The sequence below is a fragment of the Nematostella vectensis genome, chromosome 2, assembly GCF_932526225.1.
Source record: "Nematostella vectensis chromosome 2, jaNemVect1.1, whole genome shotgun sequence".
In the NCBI taxonomy this organism is placed as follows: Eukaryota; Metazoa; Cnidaria; class Anthozoa; order Actiniaria; family Edwardsiidae; genus Nematostella; species Nematostella vectensis.
This window is the reverse complement of record NC_064035.1, coordinates 12,891,438-12,915,526: the sequence shown is the minus strand read 5'-3', so window position 1 is coordinate 12,915,526 and position 24,089 is coordinate 12,891,438. Positions and strand designations below refer to the sequence as shown.

The window sequence follows — 24,089 nt, the reverse complement described above, 5'->3', positions numbered from 1 at the left end:
AAGCCAATGGTCGTTGATCCTGCTCTGTCCTTGCAGCTGCCAATAGGGGAACCTCCAATCACACTTTTGAATATTGTGATTTTTTTTTCGCCATTGTTGATAACATTTATTGTTACGCTTATCATAAATGTTTTTTTTTTTCATTTTCATGCGGCCCCTACCACACTAAGGGCTGCGAAATATTCATTTGGGATTCTGCAGACGACAAACATTGATTAACAAACCTTGTGTTGTTTTTATCCCTAACATCCTCAATTCGAAGACAGACAGTCCAATGTTATAGGGATAAATAGTTTTTCAGTTCTTCTTTATTGTTCTTGTCGATTTTGGCGCCAGCCTAGCAACATGATTTGAAGAAAAGCTTTCGAATAGGACAAACACCATTTCAAGTCATATTCTTTCTGGAATAATAGGAACGGATTGCGTTTTTTATTTTACTTTTGCTCCAAGGATCAAGAGTGAAGAAGCATTTTTGTCTTAGTTATTTTTTTAATATCGTTGTAAACGTTATATCTGTATTGAATAAATACAAATCAAAATATCCGAAAAGGGATTAGCCAAGGGGAACACGGTTGAGCAAGGGATACGAAAAACGGAGAACGTAATTTTATTAAAAAATACTTTATTTTTTTCGGGGTCCGGTAACAATCAAATCGCGCGCTCTGATTAGCTCTCTTGAGGTCCGATATTCTACGATCCAACGATCCGGACCCCGCGATTCCAAACCGCTAACCTACAAAGCTCATAATAGTGAGTTGATTTCTAAAATGACCATCGAAAACTGGATGTTTACTCTCGAGGTTATAGATCTTCACACTAAATCGGCATTTTATTTGTTATTTTATCTAGAATCATTGACTTAAAGGAAAATCGTCGGCTTCAAACTCCCTGTCCCTGTGATTTGACAATTTCCCGCCATAATGATTTTGCAACGCGCGCGACAATGTGTAGTTCCAGAAAATATTGATAGCCCCCCTTTTTGAGGGTGTAGGAGGTATTACTCCCCACCCCTCTGGAATTTCCAACCCCCTCAATGGGGGGGGGGGGGGGGGGGTATATGACGATACGGACCTCCCAGCTGGTATATAACATATATATCTGACCAATTTCCGTTTTATCAAAGCTTGGGTGTGAAAAGTCTTCCAATTTTTTGGGTGTATTTTTTTCTAAAAGCCATATTATGCGATTCTAAAAGGAAATCAGATTTGAATTTCAGATCTGGTAACATTTAATTTGGTCTTTATTGTAAATAGTAATAGCAACTAAGGGTGATTAAGCTGCCTGCTGTCTTCGTATGCGCGTGCGTGACTGGACAAAGAAGAACAAAGGCTAAAGGCAGCAATGTCGACCTAGGTCGTAGTGTGCTACACATGATGACGACATGACTACATTACTATAGCAACACACCTATTCCCAAGAGACGCAAGCGGGAAAAAGACCCCTATTTTTTTCAGTGAATATTTCAGCGAGCTGTGCGTGGCGTAACCGACTAAGGGCTTGGGATCCTGGTTATTGCCTCCCCATTAATGCGCGGGTACCTCAGGTTCCAATGTGTTGTACAGTTCGTTAGATAGCGGTGCTGGGGCCGAAATCTCCAGCTTAGCCGTAAAGCTCTATGCTGCCATACGGTGTTTCAGCGCATGTGTCTGGAAGTATGGTCTATGTTTTTTTTTTTTCATTTTATCTGGATATGGACGAGGTTCGATTCTCGGCCATGTCCTCGATTTTTTTTAAAAAATTTTTTCACTGTTTACCAGTTACAATTCCACATTCCTTGCTCCCCTTAGCTCACCCCCGTTCTTAGTTTTTCGGTGAAGTCCATATTCCTCGCTCACCCTCGCTCCCCTATGCTCATTCCTTTTAGGGTATTTTATCCCCGAATTCCCGAGAGCAATGAAGACATCTAGATGTAATAACGTAAAGTAGTGAGCCCAGACTCACCTTTTTAACCCGGATTCAAACAAAAAAAGACAAAAATGCTTGGTCACCCTTGCTCCTTGTATTGGTAGCAAGAGTTAAAACGCAACACCGTTCCTGGCCTAGACATGGAATGCAGGTATAGAAATCACCAGTGTGGACGTAAAGCTTTAGCTGCCATACGGTGATTCAGCACACGTCTACATGTATTATCTATATCTTTATCTATTTCCTAAAGCTGTCCAAATCCGAGATTAGCATTTTGACATTTTCTATATTAATTGTGTTCTTTTTTTCATTGTGACAGACGTGATTAAAAGTAAAAATTTAATTTTGTCACCCAAGAGCTTTCACGCGTCACCTTAAGATAAGGGTCTCAATACGGGTACCTAATTTACGGTTAACGGTTAAAAGAATAGGCGTTTAAACGGCCGAAGGTCCACTTTCGGTTCTCAATAGACGTGCTATTTGTAGACAAAACTATAAAGCATAAGCTAGATCACTCTGGTAGTCAATCCGACAATAAACGTCCCGTGGAGATACTGCAAAGGCATAAAAAATTCCATTTTTGTTTTTTTTCTGAGGTGGTAAGATTTTTATCAGAGAACTCACTCTCACCCACAACCCCAAAATTAGGTCCACTTTTTCGGATTTCGCACCCCCCCCCCCCCCAAGAAAAATCCTGGGTACGGGCCTGATCATCATCATCGGGAGAGAGTAAGTATGCCTTTCCCTTGATGCATAACACTATTTGTGACAGAGTAGACACCTATGTGTATAGTGTGCAGTATTCTATCCGTACCCTATCCATTATGTAATATAAATACAGTATAGTACTATTATGCTAAGTTTAAACGTCGTACTATCCATGAGCCGTATTCAATGCAAATGCATGCAAATGAAGATGAAACAATCGACTCGATTCATTTGCATGCATTTGTATTGAATACGGCTCATGGATAATACGACGTTTGAACTAAGACAAGACAAGACAAGACGAAGACAAGACAAGACAAGACTAAGACAACACTGTAACATTTTAACAGTTATCTAGCATATGGCTGCCAAATGTCTTCAGGTTGGCTAAGGGGTGAGATGGACAATTTATGAGTAGTTAGGTTTTTGTTGAACTAAATTCAGTCCCACGCATGTTTTTATAGCATTTTCACATACTCAATAAGTGTTCCCTACTCTTTGTTTAATCCGATTTTCAACATTCTGTGAGCTCTGGTAAAAAATTTGCTAATCCTAAAACGCTTTCTGTTTTCCTTCTTCTAAACTACGGGTTTACATTTGTTGTTTTTTTATTGGTTACCGCCTGTGGGGAGAGGTGGCGGCGCACGGATCCTCGTTTTATGTGCACCCGTCGCTGGCGATCAAGAAGCCTGCGTAGCAGCTCAAGGGAGAGGGACGGGGGAGAGGGGGCGAGAGGAGGAAAAAGCGAGCGCGGGGCCGAGGGGGACTGGGCGGAGGTCCCAGTCCCCCCCTTCCCTTCCCTTGACCCGCTACGCACCTAGCGATCAAGCTTGTCGGCGAGAGTTCGTAAAGCATTGAAAACCGCAGTACGTGTAATAGGGCGAATCAAACATTTTCCCTCAGCCCTTGAGAGCTCGAGTTACGAGATTCCATTGCGTTCTTTGACCATTTTCTTCTTCCAAACATCGTGCGTCGTCATTGTGTAATAAGTTGACATTCCCGCTCTTGTCATGCAAACATTTTGCCATTTGGTATATGGTGACCTCGGGAACCATCAGCGGTAAACTTGCGGCCGGAAGTTCTACATGAGTCAATGTCACGCAAGTTCGTCAAGAATGACGAAGAGTACACAAGGAGACAGCAAAAATAACTGTGATCATTTCCGTATCAGACCGTCAAGACCCTTTCTATCGAGCCCGCAAAGAGACCCAGATCTGTGAGAAGTGCAGAGGTATGTGATAGAGACAGAAAAAGATGTGATTGTATGGCAGTGTAGGTAAATCGCAAGCAATAACTATTTGGATATATTGATGTGATGTCATTAATATACGTATTTCGATTCTGACATTCGTGCTATTAGGAATCCCTCCACATCTACACACAGGGTATTTAACGTATACTGAATATGATATTATATATAATATTTAACATAGAAAAGTATGTTATATGTGATATAATTTCGTGTTTTTTTTGGGGGGGACTTGTTTACCTTAAAGGTATACTTACAATGTATTGGAAAGTCTTGTTCCCATTAACCTTGCAGCTTCTTTTAAAGTTCTCCAATATGTTTACAGTTCTGGATTCGATAGAATTGACGAGTATGGCATTAATTGGACAACAAAAAGCGTGTTTTGCAATTATTCTCTTAAGATTCGCCCAAGCGTATAAATCATTTTAAAAATGCGACATTTGAATGAAAGAAAAAAAAAATAGCCTAAACAAGCCAAAACACAACACCACAAGCCATTTACTACAACGGATTACCGATTCGTCACGTATTAGTTTGTGTTTTTTTATCGCCCAGTTTGCCCTATTTTAGGGCACGTTCGGCTGATTATACACATGGTAATAATATTAATATTCTACTGATACATAAGGTACTTTCGCTTATTTTATCCATGATATGACGTGGAATTTCTTAATTCAGCTCCTTGCTGAAGTTAATCTCGTATAACCTACTCGGGTTCACATGCTCTAAAGGTTCAGAACCCGTGTTTTCACGGGTCCTAAAATACTACATTGCTTTATACCGTCCCTGGGCCTTCTATCAGCAAAGGGATGCATCCGGGCATTGTAGAGAATAACAGAAATATTACTTGCATTTTTTGCACAAAAATAGATCCGCTAATGATTATGTCAGACACTGATAATCTACGGCTCAGTATTGTCTGCGCAAAGTTATTAATCCATGGATATAGGAGCAAGATTGCATTACTTAGGGACGGTAAGGGTATTTTCAGATTCGTGTACGAACTTTTTTGTTATCTTGAATCGCGAAAGGGACGACCGTGAAGTTCGAAACGTGATCAGCTGAATCTAAATCGTCGTTTCCGGTTAAGGATTGTCCTCTGTCCAGCGTACGCTAATTAGTCGTGGAACGTGATCACCCGCCTCTAACCCCTATTCGTATTTCGTACACTGTCTTCCAACATATCGTATCAGAACTGGAAGCGTTAGCAGAATTGAGGCGTTCCTCACTGTGTGGCGGTTACTATACACGCCATACATAGAAGGGGCCAAAAGTCTGTACCAACCTCCACTCTCACGCTATCCTACAGCCCGTGATCGTACATTGTGTGTCAGGGTATGGCTGGTGCGAGCTGCTATGCTGGAGTCGTCTGGGTTGTCATCCTTGCAGTGAGGATAAGCGCATCAGGTAATGAACGATGACCAGACTGACGGTCGGCCAGTCGGTGGGTTGGCCTGTCAATCAATCCTTTAGCCTGTCGATCGTTAGCTTTTAGATAAAATATATCAAGGGCTTGGTCTACTGGTAGCTTTTTCTCTTAGTCTCTTACAGTCCGTTGGACGGTTTATAGTCTATCGGACTGTCTATTGGAGGTTCTGTTGGATGGTCTATAGGTCTATCGATTTATAGGCGGATCGGACGGTCTATAGGCGGATTGAATGATCTCTAGGTCTACCGGATGATGTATTAGGTCTATAAGTCTATTGGGCGGTCTATAGGTCTATCGGACGGTCTAAAGTTCTTCCAGTCTATCGACGATACGTTCAAGTTTAGCTTGATACTATAGCACAGCACTTATCGGTTAACACATTGATCGCCCTGAAGCAAAGGACTTGATTACTAGTAAAGTTTATCTGTTTATTTTCCATTTCCAGGTAGCGAAACAATAACATCGAATTCAAGGTGAAATGATTATTTAATGGCCAACTTAATATTACACCTTACTAATTAATTCATTTAAAATTTTTATAAAAAAGACAAAAATATAATATAACAACAAAAAAATAACAAAAATAACCATCATCATCATTACCACCACCTACAACATCACCACCACCATAGCTAACTACCTACACTAACCACCATCATCACCACCTACACTAACCGCCATCATCATCATCATCACCATCACCATCACCATCATTATCACCACCACTACCACCACCACCATCACCACCACCACCACCATCACCACCATCATCACCACCACTACCACCACCATCATCACCATTACCATCACCGTCACCATCATCGTCACCACCATCATCACCACCACTACCACCACCACCATCATCATCATCATTACCGCCATCATCACCAACACCCACCACTATTACAACCACCACCACCATCTTCACCATCACCATCACCATCACCGTCACCGTCACGGCCCCCACCATCACCATCACCACCACCACCATCATCACCACCACCACCACCACAATCATCATTACCGCCATCATCACCACCACCACCACCATCACCACCACCATCACCACCATCATCACCACCACTACCACCACCATCATCACCATTACCATCACCGTCACCGTTACCATCATCGTCACCACCATCATCACCACCACTACCACCACCACCATCATCATCATCATTACCGCCATCATCACCAACACCCATCACTATTACAACCACCACCACCATCTTCACCACCACCATTATCATCACCACCACAATCACCACCACCATCATCATCACCACGATCACCACCCCAAATCACCCCCAACACCTACCTCTCCAACATCATTCCCACCGCCACATATCCGGGAGGTAATAATACGTAACTCCGCGACCGTGATCTTTTTATCCTTTTCAGCTGTGTGCAAGTTTACCCTAACGTCTTGAAAAATGATTATTTTTGTAACCGCTATGTGGGGTACCCTAAGGGTTACTGCTCGCCCATAGTCGGCAACGCGCATGTCTATGGCACCAAAGAGAGCCAGAGGCAATCGGAGAAAGGCATGCAAGTGTTTCAATTCGGCAAGACGGTCATGGAGGACATCTACGGTCTAATAGTTCGCGAGACGTGCATGGAGGTGTTCAATGCGTCCTATTGTCGATGGAGTTTTCCACGATGCGACTACACAACAGGTACTGTTACGAGTTGACCTTCCGGTACTGCCACATCCGGTTGTAGGCCTTATATGGCTAATCCATATTTTGAATGACACTTAATCCAACATGGCTTCTTGTTAGTCGCAAGCGTAAAACAGCTACTATATATTCGTAGATTAAGACGCCGGTAATAAACGATCAACTGCCGGCGAGAAGAAACTGACAACACTCCCCCTATTCATCGTTATCTTCTATTTTCCTAAATTTATTCTATATTGCTCAGTTTTCTATTATCATCTTTTGTGTGTTAATCATCCACGAACTTTTTACACACTTACTGTAGCATGCCGCAATTGTTTATAACATGAAGAAGGCAGGTATTGACCTGCTAAATGATATCTAAAAAAATCTGCATTGTGCCGACGTTTTCTTAATCATTGGAAGGTTTACAGACGGGTAAATAAGATTGAATCATTTTATAGCGTCCCCCTTCCCCTGGACTCCCTATGTATAGGTTATTCAGGCCCGTACCCAGGATTTTGGATTTTTCTTGGGGGGGGGGGGGGGGGAGGTGCGACATCCGCAATAAATTTCCCCGGGGGGGAGGGCTTTCTGATAAATATTTGACCACACCGAAAGAACAAAAAGGGATTTTTTCGGTCATTGCAGTGCCTCCACGCGACGTTTATTCTCTGCCTTTTGCGGGGGAGGGGGGAGGGGGGACACACCCTGCAACCCCCCTCCCTGGTTACGGGCCTGTTATTCAATAATTTCAACATTTACTTTTATTATAAAACGGACTATTGTTAAAAACATTTCAGGGAAGCTGATGAAAAAGCCGATTTGCTATGAGACATGCAAGTATGGGATGAAACAGTGCGACAAGGAATTCGAGATGGCCAGAAACTTCAACAAGATAAACCAGGGCCAATGGCCCTATCAGTGGAATATTATGGAATGTGATAACGGAAACTTCCCGAGACGTAACGGTGGGGATAACCCGAGCTGTTACTACATACCCGACTTGATCAGTAAGTGATGATTCATTTGATACGTGATTTATAGCCAGTTACAATCAGACGTGATTCATAATCGACTTTGTTGTTGCGCGAACGCCAAAAAACAAATATCAACGTCTAAATTTGGGAATAACGCGCTTTCAATCAAACCAAACAATTAAACCTTGCCCCAAATTTTGATTGACTACGCGACATTCTCAAACAAGACAAGAGTTTTGAGTTCTGGGCGGGAGCGAACTACGGCTGTAAATGGCATCATTCATATCACTTTTGTTTTCTTTCATCAGCTGAAACAGATAAATTATTATCATCAGGTATGTATAAAATTTATCAAAAGAAAGAAGTCCATTCCGGCAACGTTAACGAGCACGTGATCCTTTACATAGACTGCTACTATGGCGAGGGCGTCGGTTACCGTGGCAACATAAGTGTTACGAAATCGGGAATCACGTGTCAGTCCTGGTCGTCCCAGTGCCCTCACCGCCACTATCACAACTCGACCCAGTACCCAGAGCTTGTAAACGCAGCCAATTTCTGCCGTAATCCTGGTGGCATGGGCCCGGACGGCCCGTGGTGCTACACGACCAACATGTCAATGCGTTGGGAATACTGCGATGTGCCCAAATGTCCCCCGCCAGGTACAGCGGTTATCAACTAGTAGAGTGCTTATCAAGCTGGTAGTACTGTGATATGCCCAAATGTCCCCCCCACCCCCCAAACCAGGTACAGTGCTTATCAAGCTGGTAGTACTGTGATATGCCCAAATGTCCCCCCACCCCCACTCCCCACACCAGGTACAGTGCTTATCAATGTGGTAGTACTGTGATATGCCCAAATGTCCCCCCCACCCCCACCCCCCAAACCAGGTACAGTGCTTATCAATGTGGTAGTACTGTGATATGCCCAAATGTCCCCCCCACCCCCACCCCCCAAACCAGGTACAGTGCTTATCAAGCTGGTAGTACTGTGATATGCCCAAATGTCCCCCCCACCCCCACCCCCCAAACCAGGTACAGTGCTTATCAAGCTGGTAGTACTGAGATATGCCCAAATGTCCCCCCCACCCCCCAAACCAGGTACAGTGCTTATCAAGCTGGTAGTACTGTGATATGCCCAAATGTCCCCCACCCCCACTCCCCACACCAGGTACAGTGCTTATCAATGTGGTAGTACTGTGATATGCCCAAATGTCCCCCCCACCCTCACCCCCCACACCAGGTACAGTGCTTATCAAGCTGGTAGTACTGTGATATGCCCAAATGTCCCCCCCCCACCCCCACCCCCCAAACCAGGTACAGTGCTTATCAAGCTGGTAGTACTGTGATATGCCCAAATGTCCCCCCACCCCCCAAACCAGGTACAGTGCTTATCAATGTGGTAGAAATGCGATGTGCCTAAATCAAAGAGCAAGAGACGACAATTGTGAAAAACGAAAAGGGTGAGAAAGGGTGCGTATTGAGAAAGGGTGCGTATTGAGAAAGGTTGCGTATTGAGAAAGGGTGTGTATTGAGAAAGGGTGTGTATTGAGAAAGGGGTGTGTATTGAGAAAAAGTGCGTATTGAGAAAGGGTGCGTATTGAGAAAGGGTGTGTATTGAGAAAGGGTGCGTATTGCAAAAGGTGCGTATTGAAAACGGGTCTGTATTGAGAACGGGCGCGTATTGAGAACGGGTCTGTGTTGAGAAAGGGTTCGTATTGGTTGGTTGAGTGGTGGGTTGATTGGTTGGCTGGCTGGTTGGTTGGTTGGTTGGTTGGTTGGTTGGTTGGTTGGTTGGTTGGTTGGTTGGTTGGTTGGGTGGGTGGGTGGGTGGGTGATTGGTTGGTTGGGTGGTTGATTGGTTGGTTGGGTGGCTGGTTTGTTTAGTGCAACACTAGTAAGAGATTTGCTTTCCCTTACATTCAATGGAAGAGCGTTCTATGCTTTGCCTCAAACCAAGTCCGTTGGCCGATAGTGCGATGGACACTAGGTACAATCAGACTACTGCGTTTACTATTTCTTTTACTGATGGTATTAAGGAAGGGTGTGTATTGAGAAAGGGTTCGTATTGAGAAATGGTTTGTTTGGATGGGGTCGACCACAAACGATTTATAAATCGCAAGGTGACGGTTACCTAAAACACAGGTCCAACGAAACCACCTACGTCCACCAGAGCCTACGCGACCGGACCTAACAGTATCTTAATAGAGTGGAAACCAGTCCCCTTGCCTTTCGTCCACGGTACACCACAGGGATACCGCATTATGATCAAGGAGGTGACCGCTGACCGCTATATGATAAGTAACACCACGGGCGCCGCCGTGTTACGAATAGAGTTCCAAGGACTTAAGCCGCTTACGAACTACAGTCTCGTGGTTATGGAGTTCAATGAACACAGAGATGGGACGCCGAGCTCGCCGGTCTACGTCATGACCATGCCGACAAGTAAGTGAAAAGTTTATTGTATTCGGGAGCAATGTACTGTGGGACGGCTTTACGGGGCCTGCAATGGGTGGTTATACGGCGCGCGATGTGCTATCTTTTGTGGGGCGATAATACGGGGCGCGCGGTGTACTGTGGGACGGTGATATGGGGCGAGCAATGTACTGTGGGACGGTTATACGGGGCGCGATGTGTGGTGGGACGGTTATACGGAGCGCGATGTACCCGTAGGACGGTTAATCGGGGCGCGCGATGTACTGTGGGTCGGTTATATGGGGCGCTCAATGTACTGTGGGACGGTGTAATGGGGCGAGCAATGTACTGTGGGACGGTTATATGGGGGGCGCTATATGGTATGGGACGGAAATATGAGGCGCACGATGTGATGTGGGACGCTTATACGGGGCGCGCGATGTACTGTGGGACGGTTATACGGGATGCGTGATGCACTGTGGGACAGTTAAACGGGACGCGCGATCCACTGTGGGACGGTTATATGGGGCGCGCGATGCACTGTGGGACGGTTATATTGGGGGCGCAATGTGTTGTTAGACGGCTATATGGGGCGCACTATGTACTGTGGGACGGTTATATTGGGGGCGCAATGTGTTGTTAGACGGCTATATGGGGCGCACTATGTACTGTGGGACGGTTATATTGGGCGCGCGATGTGCTATGGGACGGAAAAATATGAGCTGTCCGATGTAATGTGGGACGGTTATACGGGGAACGCATTGTACTGTGGGCAGTTGTACGGGGCATGCGATGTGTGGTGGGACGATAATACATGGCGCGCTATCTTTTGTGGGGCGATAATACGGGGCGCGCGATGTACTGTGGGACGGTGATATGGGGCGCGCGATGTACTGTGGGACGGTTATACGGGGCGCTCGATGTGCTGTGGGACGGTTATACGAGGCGCGCGATGTACTGTAGGACGGTTATATGGGGCGCGCAATGTACTGTGGGGCAATAATACGGGGCGCGCGATGTACACTGGGACGGTTATATTGGGCGCTCGATGTACTGTGGGACGGTTATACGGTTTATCTGATCATACGCACATAAGTTATTGCACAACTAAGACTTTTCATCTATAGATTCCGTAAGAGTGCGGTTCATCGTAACCCTTGGAAACAAGTTGTTCTCTGCTAAATTACTAGATCGCACGACACCAGAGTACAAAGCACTGGAGAAACAGGTCAAGGAATCGGTATGTAGACCTTTTACAACGAGTACAAAGCACTGGAAAAACAGGTCAAGAAATCGGTGTGTAGACCTTTTACAACGAGTCAAGGTTGCGAGATTTCTGATGCATTTAGATGATGAATTGGAGTGTTTAGTCTAGCAAACGATATACTCTTTTCGCCGAACTCTTTTCGCTTTAAAAGTTTAAGTCAAAAGTTGATCTCTTTTCAGGTGATTGAGCTTTATAAAGAAGCTGCCTCTGAACTGTACTACATTCATCAAATTGAAGTAATTAAATTCACGTGAGTACAGGTTATTATTCGCTAAATTGATGAGCCTTTTTCCCCCACAATTTCTTGTTTTGATGGGCATGGGCTATCGCGGTTAATTATGTTTGTTTATATTATGACCAACAAAGTTTACTATTCTCTACAGGAATGGCAGCGTGAGAGCCCACTTTGACGTCACAGCCGGGTTTAACCAATCACTGACTGACGCTGAGACTGTGTCGGAAGCTGTGGTGGGTGCCATGGTAACGGTTCCGCGAATTGGGGCCTTATCTGTCAATCAAACGCGGGTCACAGGTAAGAGGTAGATGACGATGATGATAAAAATGATGATTATGACAATGATGACGACGATGATAGCGATGTTGATGACGATGATGATGATAGCGATAATAATTATGATGGTGATGATAGCGATAATAATTATGATGATGATGATGGCGAAAATGACAATTATTATGGCGATGATAATGATGATAAGGATGATGACGATAGCGATTTGACGTTGATGATGATGATAATGATGATGATATGATTATACTTATCACAGATGTATTTTTTAAGGACCACCTCCAGCACCTAGAAGAATCCACGCCGCGAAAATCGAGACAACCTCTCTTAGCGTGCGATGGCAGGCACCGGTCCACTCCGAGACATACACCATCACCAACTATACCGTGATGTTCAAGAAAGCCACGTCAAGTCTTAACTACCTGGTGTGTCATCTCACGTAACTATCATAATTAAGCACTCACATCCATTTAGAGAAGTACACCAATCATTTTGTCGCTTTTTGATTGACTTACATTGACTATCTCTTTTGAGCACATAAACTTTATCACAAATGTTTTGTCGCTGACATCTTTCTTTTTGTTTTTCTTAAGTTGGCAGGATCGGTGGACGAGGGGACGCGAGAGTTCCAGTTAAACGATCTAGACCCTGAGACCGAGTACAAGATACGAGTAGCCACACACAACCAACACGGGAAGACGAATAGCGAGCCAATCAGAGCCACGACTGAAGGTTAGACTAGCCAATCAGAGCCACGACTGAATGTTAGACTAGCCAATCAGAGCCCCGACTGAAGGTTAGACTAGCCAATCAGAGCCATGACTGAAGGTTAGACTAGCCAATCAGAGCCATGACTGAAGGTTAGACTAGCCAATCAGAGCCCAACATAACCCTCATCCTGGGTATCAAGATCCCTGTGGTAATAATATCCAGGCAGCTTAGGACAATGTAAGGATGAGTGTGTTGAATCGTTCTATGTATCCACAGCTAAGCCCAACATAGCCCTCATCCTGGGCATCGTGATCCCAGTGGTTATCCTCGTTGTCATAGTCGTCGCGTTCTCCGTGTTGCTAAGGCGATGGTGGAAAAAGAAAAGGAAACTGGAAGATGCCTTTGCTCTCGAAAGGGTAGGAATACAACGGTGGATCTAGATTATTCTAGTGAAGGGATTTTGGCAACGTTTCTTTTCCCCCTTTTAAAAGATCAAGGAGATTCAAGACGGATATCTCGATACGAGATGTTCATTTCACGTTGTTCAGAAGCAAACTTGAGTTTGCTGAGCGAACTGACGCTCAAAAAGGAGCGTTGCTCACTTAGAGACGCAGTATCATCCAACAGGAGCTCATTTGCAGCCCTTTGTATTTAAAGGAAAGAGCTCACCTGCAGCCCTTTTGTATTTAAAGGCAAACCGTGAAGCCATGGAGGACCATTATCAGAGCGCAAATGACGTTCTCGCCTTACTTGGGCTGGAGGGAGCGGTGAAGGAATGGTGGGAGATACCACGCGGCGATCTAACCATTGACAAGGAGCTGGGTTCGGGTGCGTTTGGAGTCGTCAAGAAAGCTTCTCTAAAGATCAGGGAAAAATCGACAGAGATAAATGAGAAAGACGAAGGGATAGGGGAGGAAAAAGAAAACGAGGAACCGGAGGAGGAAGGGAAAGTGCTGGAGATTGTACAGTGCGCTGTCAAGATGCTGAAAGGTGGTTTTTATAAGCACCATTTTTAACAATAAGCTATTACATTGCGTTGTCTTTCACAACCTAACTAATGTCGTATTGCCCCTCGCGCTTCAGATAACCCCACGGAGAGGGAGTTGCGTGACCTGTGTAACGAGATCGCCATCATGGCGCTAGTCGGCGATCACCCGAACATCGTCAGTCTGCTTGGGGCTTGCACTGTCAACGGTGAGTTATAACGCGTGACGTTGATATATTGATGGCGTGACGCAAGGTGATACACTGATTGCGTGACGGAAGTGTGATATATTGATGACGTAACAGAAGTGTGATATACTGATGGCGTGACGCAAGGTGATACACTGATTGCGTGACGGAAGTGTGATATATTGATGACGGAACAGAAGTGTGATATACTGATGGCGCAACGGAAGTGTGTATATTGATGGAGTGACAGAAGTGTGACATATTGATGGCGTGACGGAAATGTGTATATTGATGGAGTGACGGAAGTGTGATATATTTATGGCGTGACGGAAGTGTGACATATTGATGGCGTGACGGAAGTGTGTATGTTGATGGAGTGACAGAAGTGTGATATATTGATGGCGTGACGGAAGTGTGTATATTGATGGAGTGACGGAAGTGTGATATATTAATGGCGTGACGGAAGTGTGACATATTGATGGCGTAACGGAAGTGTGTATATTGATGGAGTGACAGAAGTGTGATATATTGATGGCGTGACGGAAGTGTGTATTTTGATGGAGTGACGGAAGTGTGATATATTGATGGCGTGACGAAAGAGTGATATATTGATGGCGTGACGGAAGTGTGTATGTTGATGGATTGACAGAAGTGTGATATATTGATGGCGTGACGGAAGTGTGTATATTGATTGCGTGACGGAAGTGTGATATATTGATGGCGTGACGGAAGTGTGACATATTGATGGTGTAACGGAAGTGTGTATATTAATGGAGTGACAGAAGTGCGATAAATTGATGGAGTGACGGAAGTATTATAAATTGATGGCGTTATGGAAGTGTGATATACTGATGGCGCAAAGGAAGTGTTTATATTGATGGAGTGACAGAAGTGTGATATATTGATGGTGTGACAGAAGTGTATATATTGATGGAGTGACAGAAGTGTGATATATTGATGGCGTGACGGAAGTGTGTATATTGATGGAGTGACAGAAGTGTGTGTATTGATGGAGTGACGGAAGTATTATAAATTGATGGCGTTATGGAAGTGCGCACAACGGAAATGTGTATATTGATGGAATGACGGAAGTATTATAAATTGATGGCGTTACGGAACTGTGGTATGTTAATGGCGCGACGGAAGTGTTATATACTCTTTTATCATCGGAGAAGGCTAGTAGGCTATCAACGTTACGCAGCACAGTCGACGTCACGTAACACAGAGCCGACTTAACAAAGAAGCATAGGCTGTTTTTGTATACAGCAAGCGTAGCACACTTTTCATTTGCATCTTAAAAAACTTTCTTCTATTTCATTAGGTCCGTTGTGGCTGGTTGTCAAACTTGCTGAAAACGGCTGTTTCCTCGATTACATCAAAATGCACCGGTCGGTAGTTGTATACGAGAATACCGAGAACAAGATCCATTCCTACGAAAACGTCACCGATAAATCACAAGTGGCCCCTATGACGGAGAAGGAGAAGTTCAAATTCGCGTACGAGATCGCCAAAGGAATGAGACATCTTGAGCAAAAGAAGGTATAAACGGATAGCTTAGTTATCTATATTCCCGCGGAATAGAAAGGTTTTATTGACACCTGTCATCGACATGTGCGATTGACGAGTTCGATTGAAGAGTGGGGTTGAATTCTGTGATTGATATGAGTTGCTGACATGTGTGATTGACGTGTTTGGCTGATATTTGTGATTGACATGTATAATTGACGTGTGTGGCTAACATTGTTGATTATCGTGCGTGGCTGACATGTGAGCTAGACGTGTCTGGCTGACATGTGTGATTGACATAACTTATTGACGTGTCAAGCTGATGTGTGATTTACGTGTGTGATTGGCATATGTGATTGACGTGTCTGGCTGACATGTGTGATTGACGTGACTGGCTGACATTTGTGATCGACGTGTCTGTGATTGACGTGTCTGACTGACAATTGTGATTGACGTGTCTGGCTGACATTGTGATTGACGTGTCTGACTGACATGTGTGATTGACGTGTGTTTGATTTACATGTCTTTGATTATCATTTATTTGATTGATTATGTCTTCCCCCTCTCAGTGCGTTCATCGTGACTTGGCTGCTCGGAACATTCTTTTGAATGCCGATAACGTTGCCATGGTATCGGACTTCGGACTTTCACGTGATGTGTACGAAAGCGGAGCGTATGATAACACGACAGGGGTGAGTGTAGAAGATTCACCAACACGACAGGGGTGAGTGTAGAAGAGTCACCAACACGACAGGGGTGAGTGTAGAAGATTCACCAGCACGACAGGGGTGAGTGTAGAAGATTCACCAACACGACAGGGGTGAGTGTAGAAGATACACTAACACGACAGGGGTGAGTGTAGAAGATTCACCAACACGACAGGGGTGAGTGTAGAAGATTCACCAACACGACAGGGGTGAGTGTAGAAGATTCACCAACACGACAGGGGTGAGTGTAGAAGATTCACCAACACGACATGGGTGAGTGTAGAAGATTCACCAACACGACAGGGGTGAGTGTAGAAGATACACTAACACGACAGGGGTGAGTGTAGAAGATTCACCAATACGACAGGGGTGAGTGTAGAAGATACACTAACACGACAGGGGTGAGTGTAGAAGATTCACCAACACGACAGGGGTGAGTGTAGAAGATTCACCAACACGAAAGGACTAAGTGTAGAAGATACACTAACACGACAGGGGTGAGTGTAGAAGATTCACCAACACGACAGGGGTGAGTGTAGAAGATTCACCAACACGACAGGGGTGAGTGTAGAAGATTCACCAGCACGACAGGGGTGAGTGTAGAAGATTCACCAACACGACAGGGGTGAGTGTAGAAGATTCACCAACACGACAGGGGTGAGTGTAGAAGATTCACCAACACGACAGGGGTGAGTGTAGAAGATACACTAACACGACAGGGGTGAGTGTAGAAGATTCACCAACACGACAGGGGTGAGTGTAGAAGATACACCAACACGACAGGGGTGAGTGTAGAAGATTCACCAACACGACAGGAGTGAGTGTAGAAGATTCACCAACACGACAGGGGTGAGTGTAGAAGATACACCAACACGACAGGGGTGAGTGTAGAAGATACACTAACACGACAGGGGTGAGTGTAGAAGATTCACCAACACGACAGGGGTGAGTGTAGAAGATTCACCAGCACGACAAAGGTGAGTGAAGAATATTCACCAACACGACAGGGGTGAGTGTAGAAGATTCACCAACACGACAGGGGTGAGTGTAGAAGATTCACCAACACGACAGGGGTGAGTGTAGAAGATACACTAACACGACAGGGGCGAGTGTAAAAGATTCACCAACATGACAGGGGTGAGTGTAGAAGATTCACCAACACGACAGGGGTGAGTGTAGAAGATTCACCAACACGACAGGGGTGAGTGTAGAAGATACACTAACACGACAGGGGTGAGTGTAGAAGATTCACCAGCACGACAGGGGTGAGTGTAGAAGATTCACCAGCACGACAGGGGTGAGTGTAGAAGATTCACCAACACGACAGGGGTAAATGTAGAAGATTCACCAACACGACAGGGGTGAGTGTAGAAGATACACTAACACGACAGGGGTGAGTGTAGAAGATTCACCAACACGACAGGGGTGAGTGTAGAAGATTCACCAACACGACAGGGGTGAGTGTAGAAGATTCACCAGCACGACAGGGGTGAGTGTAGAAGATTCACCAACACGACAGGACTGAGTGTAGAAGATACACTAACACGACAGGGGTGAGTGTAGAAGGTTCACCAACACGACAGGGGTGAGTGTAGAAGATTCACCAACACGACAGGGGTGAGTGTAGAAGATTCACCAACACGACAGGGGTGAGTGTAGAAGATTCACCAATACGACAGGGGTGAGTGTAGAAGATACACTAACACGACAGGGGTGAGTGTAGAAGATTCACCAACACGACAGGGGTGAGTGTAGAAGATTCACCAACACGACAGGGGTGAGTGTAGAAGATACACTAACACGACAGGGGTGAGTGTAGAAGATTCACCAACACGACAGGGGTGAGTGTAGAAGATTCACCAACACGACAGGAGTGAGTGTAGAAGATTCACCAACACGACAGGGGTGAGTGTAGAAGATACACCAACACGACAGGGGTGAGTGTAGAAGATTCACCAACACGACAGGGGTGAGTGTAGAAGATTCACCAACACGACAGGGGTGAGTGTAGAAGATTCACCAACACGACAGGGGTGAGTGTAGAAGATACACTAACACGACAGGGGTGAGTGTAGAAGATTCACCAACACGACAGGGGTGAGTGTAGAAGATTCACCAGCACGACAAAGGTGAGTGAAGAATATTCACCAACACGACAGGGGTGAGTGTAGAAGATTCACCAACACGACAGGGGTGAGTGTAGAAGATTCACCAACACGACAGGGGTGAGTGTAGAAGATACACTAACACGACAGGGGCGAGTGTAAAAGATTCACCAACATGACAGGGGTGAGTGTAGAAGATTCACCAACACGACAGGGGTGAGTGTAGAAGATTCACCAACACGACAGGGGTGAGTGTAGAAGATACACTAACACGACAGGGGTGAGTGTAGAAGATACACTAACACGACAGGGGTGAGTGTAGAAGATTCACCAACACGACAGGGGTGAGTGTAGAAGATTCACCAACACGACATGGGTGAGTGTAGAAGATTCACCAGCACGACAGGGGTGAGTGTAGAAGATTCACCAACACGACAGGACTGAGTGTAGAAGATTCACCAACACGACAGGGGTGAGTGTAGAAGATTCACCAACACGACAGGGGTGAGTGTAGAAGATTCACCAACACGACAGGGGTGAGTGTAGAAGATTCACCAACACGACAGGGGTGAGTGTAGAAGATTCACCAATACGACAGGGGTGAGTGTAGAAGATACACTAACACGACAGGGGTGAGTGTAGAAGATTCACCAACACGACAGGGGTGAGTGTAGAAGATTCACCAGCACGACAGGATTCACCAACACGACAGGACTGAGTGTAGAAGATTCACCAACACGACAGGGGTGAGCGTAGAAGATTCACCAACACGACAGGGGTGAGTGTAGAAGATTCACCAACACGACAGGGGTGAGTGTAGAAGATTCACCAACACGAAAGGACTAAGTGTAGAAGATACACTAACACGACAGGGGTGAGTGTAGAAGATTCACCAACACGACAGGGGTGAGTGTAGAAGATTCACCAACACGACAGGGGTGAGTGTAGAAGATTCACCAACACGGCAGGGGTGAGTGTAGAAGATTCACCAACACGACAGGGGTGAGTGTAGAAGATTAACCAACACGACAGGGGTGAGTGTAGAAGAGTCACCAATACGACAGGGGTGAGTGTAGAAGATTCACCAACACGACAGGGGTGAGTGTAGAAGATTCACCAACACGACAGGGGTGAATGTAGAAGATTCACCAACACGACAGGGGTGAGTGTAGAAGATTCACCAACAGGACAGGGGTGAGTGTAGAAGATTCACCAACACGACAGGGGTGAGTGTAGAAGATTCACCAATACGACAGGGGTGAGTGTAGAAGATACACTAACACGACATGGGTGAGTGTAGAAGATTCACCAACACGACAGGGGTGAGTGTAGAAGATTCACCAGCACGACAGGATTCACCAACACGACAGGACTGAGTGTAGAAGATTCACCAACACGACAGGGGTGAGCGTAGAAGATTCACCAACACGACAGGGGTGAGTGTAGAAGATTCACCAACACGACAGGGGTGAGTGTAGAAGATTCACCAACACGAAAGGACTAAGTGTAGAAGATACACTAACACGACAGGGGTGAGTGTAGAAGATTCACCAACACGACAGGGGTGAGTGTAGAAGATTCACCAGCACGACAGGGGTGAGTGTAGAAGATTAACCAACACGACAGGGGTGAGTGTAGAAGAGTCACCAATACGACAGGGGTGAGTGTAGAAGATTCACCAACACGACAGGGGTGAGTGTAGAAGATTCACCAACACGACAGGGGTGAGTGTAGAAGATACACTAACACGACAGGGGTGAGTGTAGAAGATTTACCAACACGACAGGGGTGAGTGTAGAAGATTCACCAACACGACAGGGGTGAGTGTAGAAGATTCACCAACACGACAGGGGTGAGTGTAAAGATTCACTAACACGACAGGGGTGAGCGTAGAAGATACACTAACACGACAGGGGTGAGTGTAGAAGATTCACCAGCACGACAGGGGTGAGTGTAGAAGATACACTAACACGACAGGGGTGAGTGTAGAAGATTCACCAGCACGACAGGGGTGAGTGTAGAAGATTCACCAACACGACATGGGTGAGTGTAGAAGATTCACCAACATGACAGAAGTGAGTGTAGAAGATTCACCAACACGACAGGGGTGAGTGTAGAAGATTCACCAACACGACAGGGGTGAGTGTAGAAGATACACTAACACGACAGGGGTGAGTGTAGAAGATTCACCAGCACGACAGGGGTGAGTGTAGAAGATTCACCTTTCAAGTTTAACTTCTGTTGCGGATAAACTGTTAACAATGACTTTCGATATTGGTGGATTAGCGTGTGGACATCGTCATTGCTTGGTAACAGAACATGCCATCTCTTGCAGGGCGTTCTCCCTGTTCGCTGGATGGCTATCGAATCCCTGGAAGATTACACCTACACCACGAAATCAGACGTGTGAGTCCAGCAATTGTACAAACGTTGGAGTATCGTATTTATGCACATATAAAGAAGATTCTCAGGCCTTACCGTCTTTCTACACACATGTTGTGTTCATGCCTGTTTTACGTATAATAGTTCCTGTATATGGTCTTACCGTGCTCGTCTTTCTACACATATGTTTGTTTATGCCTGTTTAACGTATGATTGTTCCTGTAGATGGTCCTACCATGCTCGCCTTTCTACATGATTGTTGTGGTCATTCCTAATTTGTTCCTGTAGGTGGTCTTACGGTGTGTTGCTATGGGAGATGGAGAGCGGGGGACTCATGCCGTATGCGGGAATGTCCGGCGTCGAGATCTTGGAGAGGCTAAAGCAAGGATACAGATTAGAGAAACCTTCATGCTGCTCACAGGAGCTGTAAGTTGAAAGTTCTTGTATTTAAAACCACAAATTGCTTAGAACACCCCTAGTCCATATACCCCGATACTGGTATGTATGTGAAGCAGTGTCTTGGGCGTTGACCAGTTGGTGAAAGTGGACAGGTCATGGATTACAGAAAGAATCTGGTGCCCACCCTGTCAAGATGGTACTTTCTTGACTTTTTTATGAATATTCTTCCAGGTACGCTATTATGTACGAATGTTGGAATCCTGAGCCGAAAAACAGACCCTCATTCTTAGACATCGTACATCGACTAGAGGAGATTCTGCGAGGGAAAGCGGTGAGTTAATCTGTTAGGCAGTAGCGAATCTAGGGGGAGGGTTAAGGGAGTTTAACCCCCCCCCCCCCACTTGGGGTTGCCAGAAAGCCATATTTAACAAAAAAAATGCCCCCTCCCCCCTTTGTCAATGAGCCAAACCCCCCTTTTAGCGAAAAGCTAGATCCGCCCCTGTTGTCTTTTACCCATATGACCCCGGTGAACCCAATGCTTTCTTTTTTTTCTTTCTTTGCTTTCAGGGATATGAGGAGATTCTTCCAGAAGATGGCAAGGGAGAGACGCCTTACGATGAAGTTCATGTCGACGAACGTTTCCTCACAGAACAAGACACGTAAAATACCATTTGGACACTATTCGCTAGTTACGGAGCAAGCATAAGATTTTAGATACAGGCCCGTACCCAGGGGGAAGGGGGGGGGTGAAGGGGAAGGGGTGCGAACGCACCCCCCTCACAGCGGCCGAAAGTCCACATTTGGTTCACAATAGACATGCTATTTGTAGACAAAACTATAAAGCATAAGCTAGATCACTCTGGTATGTCACTAATCCAAATGTCAGACTTTATTTGTAGCCAAATCCGACAATAAACGTCCCGTGGAGATACTGCAAACATAAAAAATCCCTTTTTGTTCAGGTTTTTATTTTTAGCAGAAAACTCACTCCCTTTCTCCCCCCCACCTCCCCCTAGAAAAATTAGGTCAACTTTTTCGGATTTCGCACCCCTCCAAGAAAAATCCTGGGTACGGGCCTGAGATGTAGCTTTGAACAGCTGTAATGCTACCTTTTGACCCGCACTACCCCCAGTGAGGTATTTTTATATTATCTTTGTGCTGTTGTCGTTATTATAATCATTTATCAATGTTCTCCATATATGTACATTTGTATTTAGTCCCCATATCCATCAGTATGGAGTACTGTAAGAGTTAGTATAATAACTTTATAGGGCATTGTTGTCATTTTAAAGACTAAAATGAATAAAATCAGTGGGCTAAAATACATTTGAGCCCGCTTTAAAGTTTGCTTGCTTCTTTAAATGAAAATGAACCTGAGTCGGGCCAAAAGATATATATGCCCGCAAAACCTCAACTATATTGTTATAGTAGAATATCATTATTCTGAACTCTGCGGAGAAAGCATGGAATCAGAGATGTATCTTCGGGGTAGGTGAAACGCCGCCTGTTGACCCACCCCATTTATACAAAGTACATCAAACCGCAAGGTAAGGGCTGACTTTATGCCCTTGGCATAAAACGTTCCGCAAAATGTATGTTTCGCAGCCCGTTTTTTGCTGGCTGGGAAGATGTTAGACCCCTGAGAAAAAAAGTTTCCGAATGGTTCTGCCCGCAAATTTATGTAGTACTATAATAATATATGTTTATTTCTACACCATTGCAGCTATCATGGCTGAATTACAAGTGAGAGGTCGTCACACAGAAACTAACAATAGCGCACAGTCACAAAATCTCTAAACCTACAAGTTTTAGCTTGCGGTCCTATTATTTTCTCATTTCCTGATCTCAAATTATATCCATGTTGGACAGTTGTCATGTTATTAACCACAGATTTTAAGGGTTCAACAGTTTTAGCTCTTGCCATAAATTTCCGACATGCTTCATCCCTTCTCTCAGACAAAAATTGGAGAGACGTTGAGGCAAGGGCACTACTATAGCTCGTATATTCGTGCCTTAGAATGATTTTTAAAGCTCTTTTCTGTATAGACTCCAGGTGCTCAGATAGGTATTCCGGTAGAGCAGCCCACACCGGCGACGCATACTCGAGTACAGACCTTATGAGCGCGCAATAAATAGTACACAAATCATGTACTGATAAGCCAGCCTTTTTGAGAAGTCTTAACGCGTACAGGCGCTTATTTGCCTTACTGAACACGTGTTCTACATGATTATTCCAAGACAGGTCATGACTAATGAAAACTCCAAGAAACTTGTAGCAGGTAACCCTTTTGATAGTTGAGCCCATTAAATTGAGTGCACATGTGGGAGATGGTTGATATTTTAGGAAATTAATTACTAGCTCCCTACACTTGCTAGGATTTAATCGCATGCCGCATTGTGTTGCAAACCCACAGATTTCATTAGCGATAAAAGGAAGGTAACTAGGCGAGCATCTTGGTACAACCTCATAAATAGTGGTATCATCAACATATTTTACCCTATACGGCCAGTTATCTACTAATCTGTTTACTAAGACGGCAAATAAGAGAGGCGCGATTTTAGTGCCCTGAGGGATACCCCCATGGGGACGTACATACTCAGACAAAACCCTAGTTGTGCTGGGAATATTTTAATGGGCGCTGGAGCGGATGCTTGGGGAAAAAATATCGTCCCGATCGGTTATACGGGCAATTATTCATGTGCTAAAATGCCTAACCACTGCTGGCTGGGAAAAAAAAAGAATGTCCCTCCTGGGAAAAAGGAACAGATATCTTTTTCCCAGCAACTTATAAAATTGATATTTTCGGCATCAGAACATATTCAAACGAGGAACAGAATTTAGCCAAGGCAAGTTTTTGTTTGTTTTTGCATTTTCAGTTAGTAGTTTTGTATTAGGTTTAGTCTAGCACGCCGAGTGATGGTGTCAAAAGAGGGATAAGTAAACAGCGTCTGAATGCACCTCAACACATT

At 44.9% G+C, this 24,089-nt stretch overlaps 1 protein-coding gene across 2 annotated transcripts; it reads left to right on the top strand.

Moving 5' to 3' along the window:
- Positions 1 to 3,460: 3,460 nt before the first annotated feature.
- LOC116604528 (tyrosine-protein kinase Mer) lies at positions 3,461 to 22,462 on the top strand. 2 transcript variants are annotated; one of them, XM_048724035.1, is made up of 22 exons: positions 3,461 to 3,844; positions 5,172 to 5,269; positions 5,737 to 5,764; positions 6,696 to 6,970; positions 7,756 to 7,965; positions 8,241 to 8,267; positions 8,340 to 8,591; positions 10,074 to 10,373; positions 11,471 to 11,583; positions 11,790 to 11,860; positions 11,994 to 12,142; positions 12,410 to 12,561; positions 12,730 to 12,868; positions 13,124 to 13,263; positions 13,540 to 13,837; positions 13,931 to 14,041; positions 15,342 to 15,559; positions 16,096 to 16,218; positions 20,674 to 20,744; positions 21,009 to 21,146; positions 21,351 to 21,450; positions 21,687 to 22,462. In XM_048724035.1, the coding sequence occupies exons 2-22, from the start codon at positions 5,200 to 5,202 to the stop codon at positions 21,780 to 21,782; spliced, it is 3,081 nt and encodes a 1,026-aa protein (XP_048579992.1). In that variant the 5' UTR covers positions 3,461 to 3,844; positions 5,172 to 5,199; the 3' UTR covers positions 21,783 to 22,462. The 2 variants fall into 2 exon arrangements, with proteins under 2 accessions (XP_048579992.1, XP_048579993.1); XM_048724036.1 differs by having other exon boundaries at positions 3,462 to 3,844; positions 5,197 to 5,269.
- The last annotated feature ends 1,627 nt before the right edge of the window (positions 22,463 to 24,089 follow it).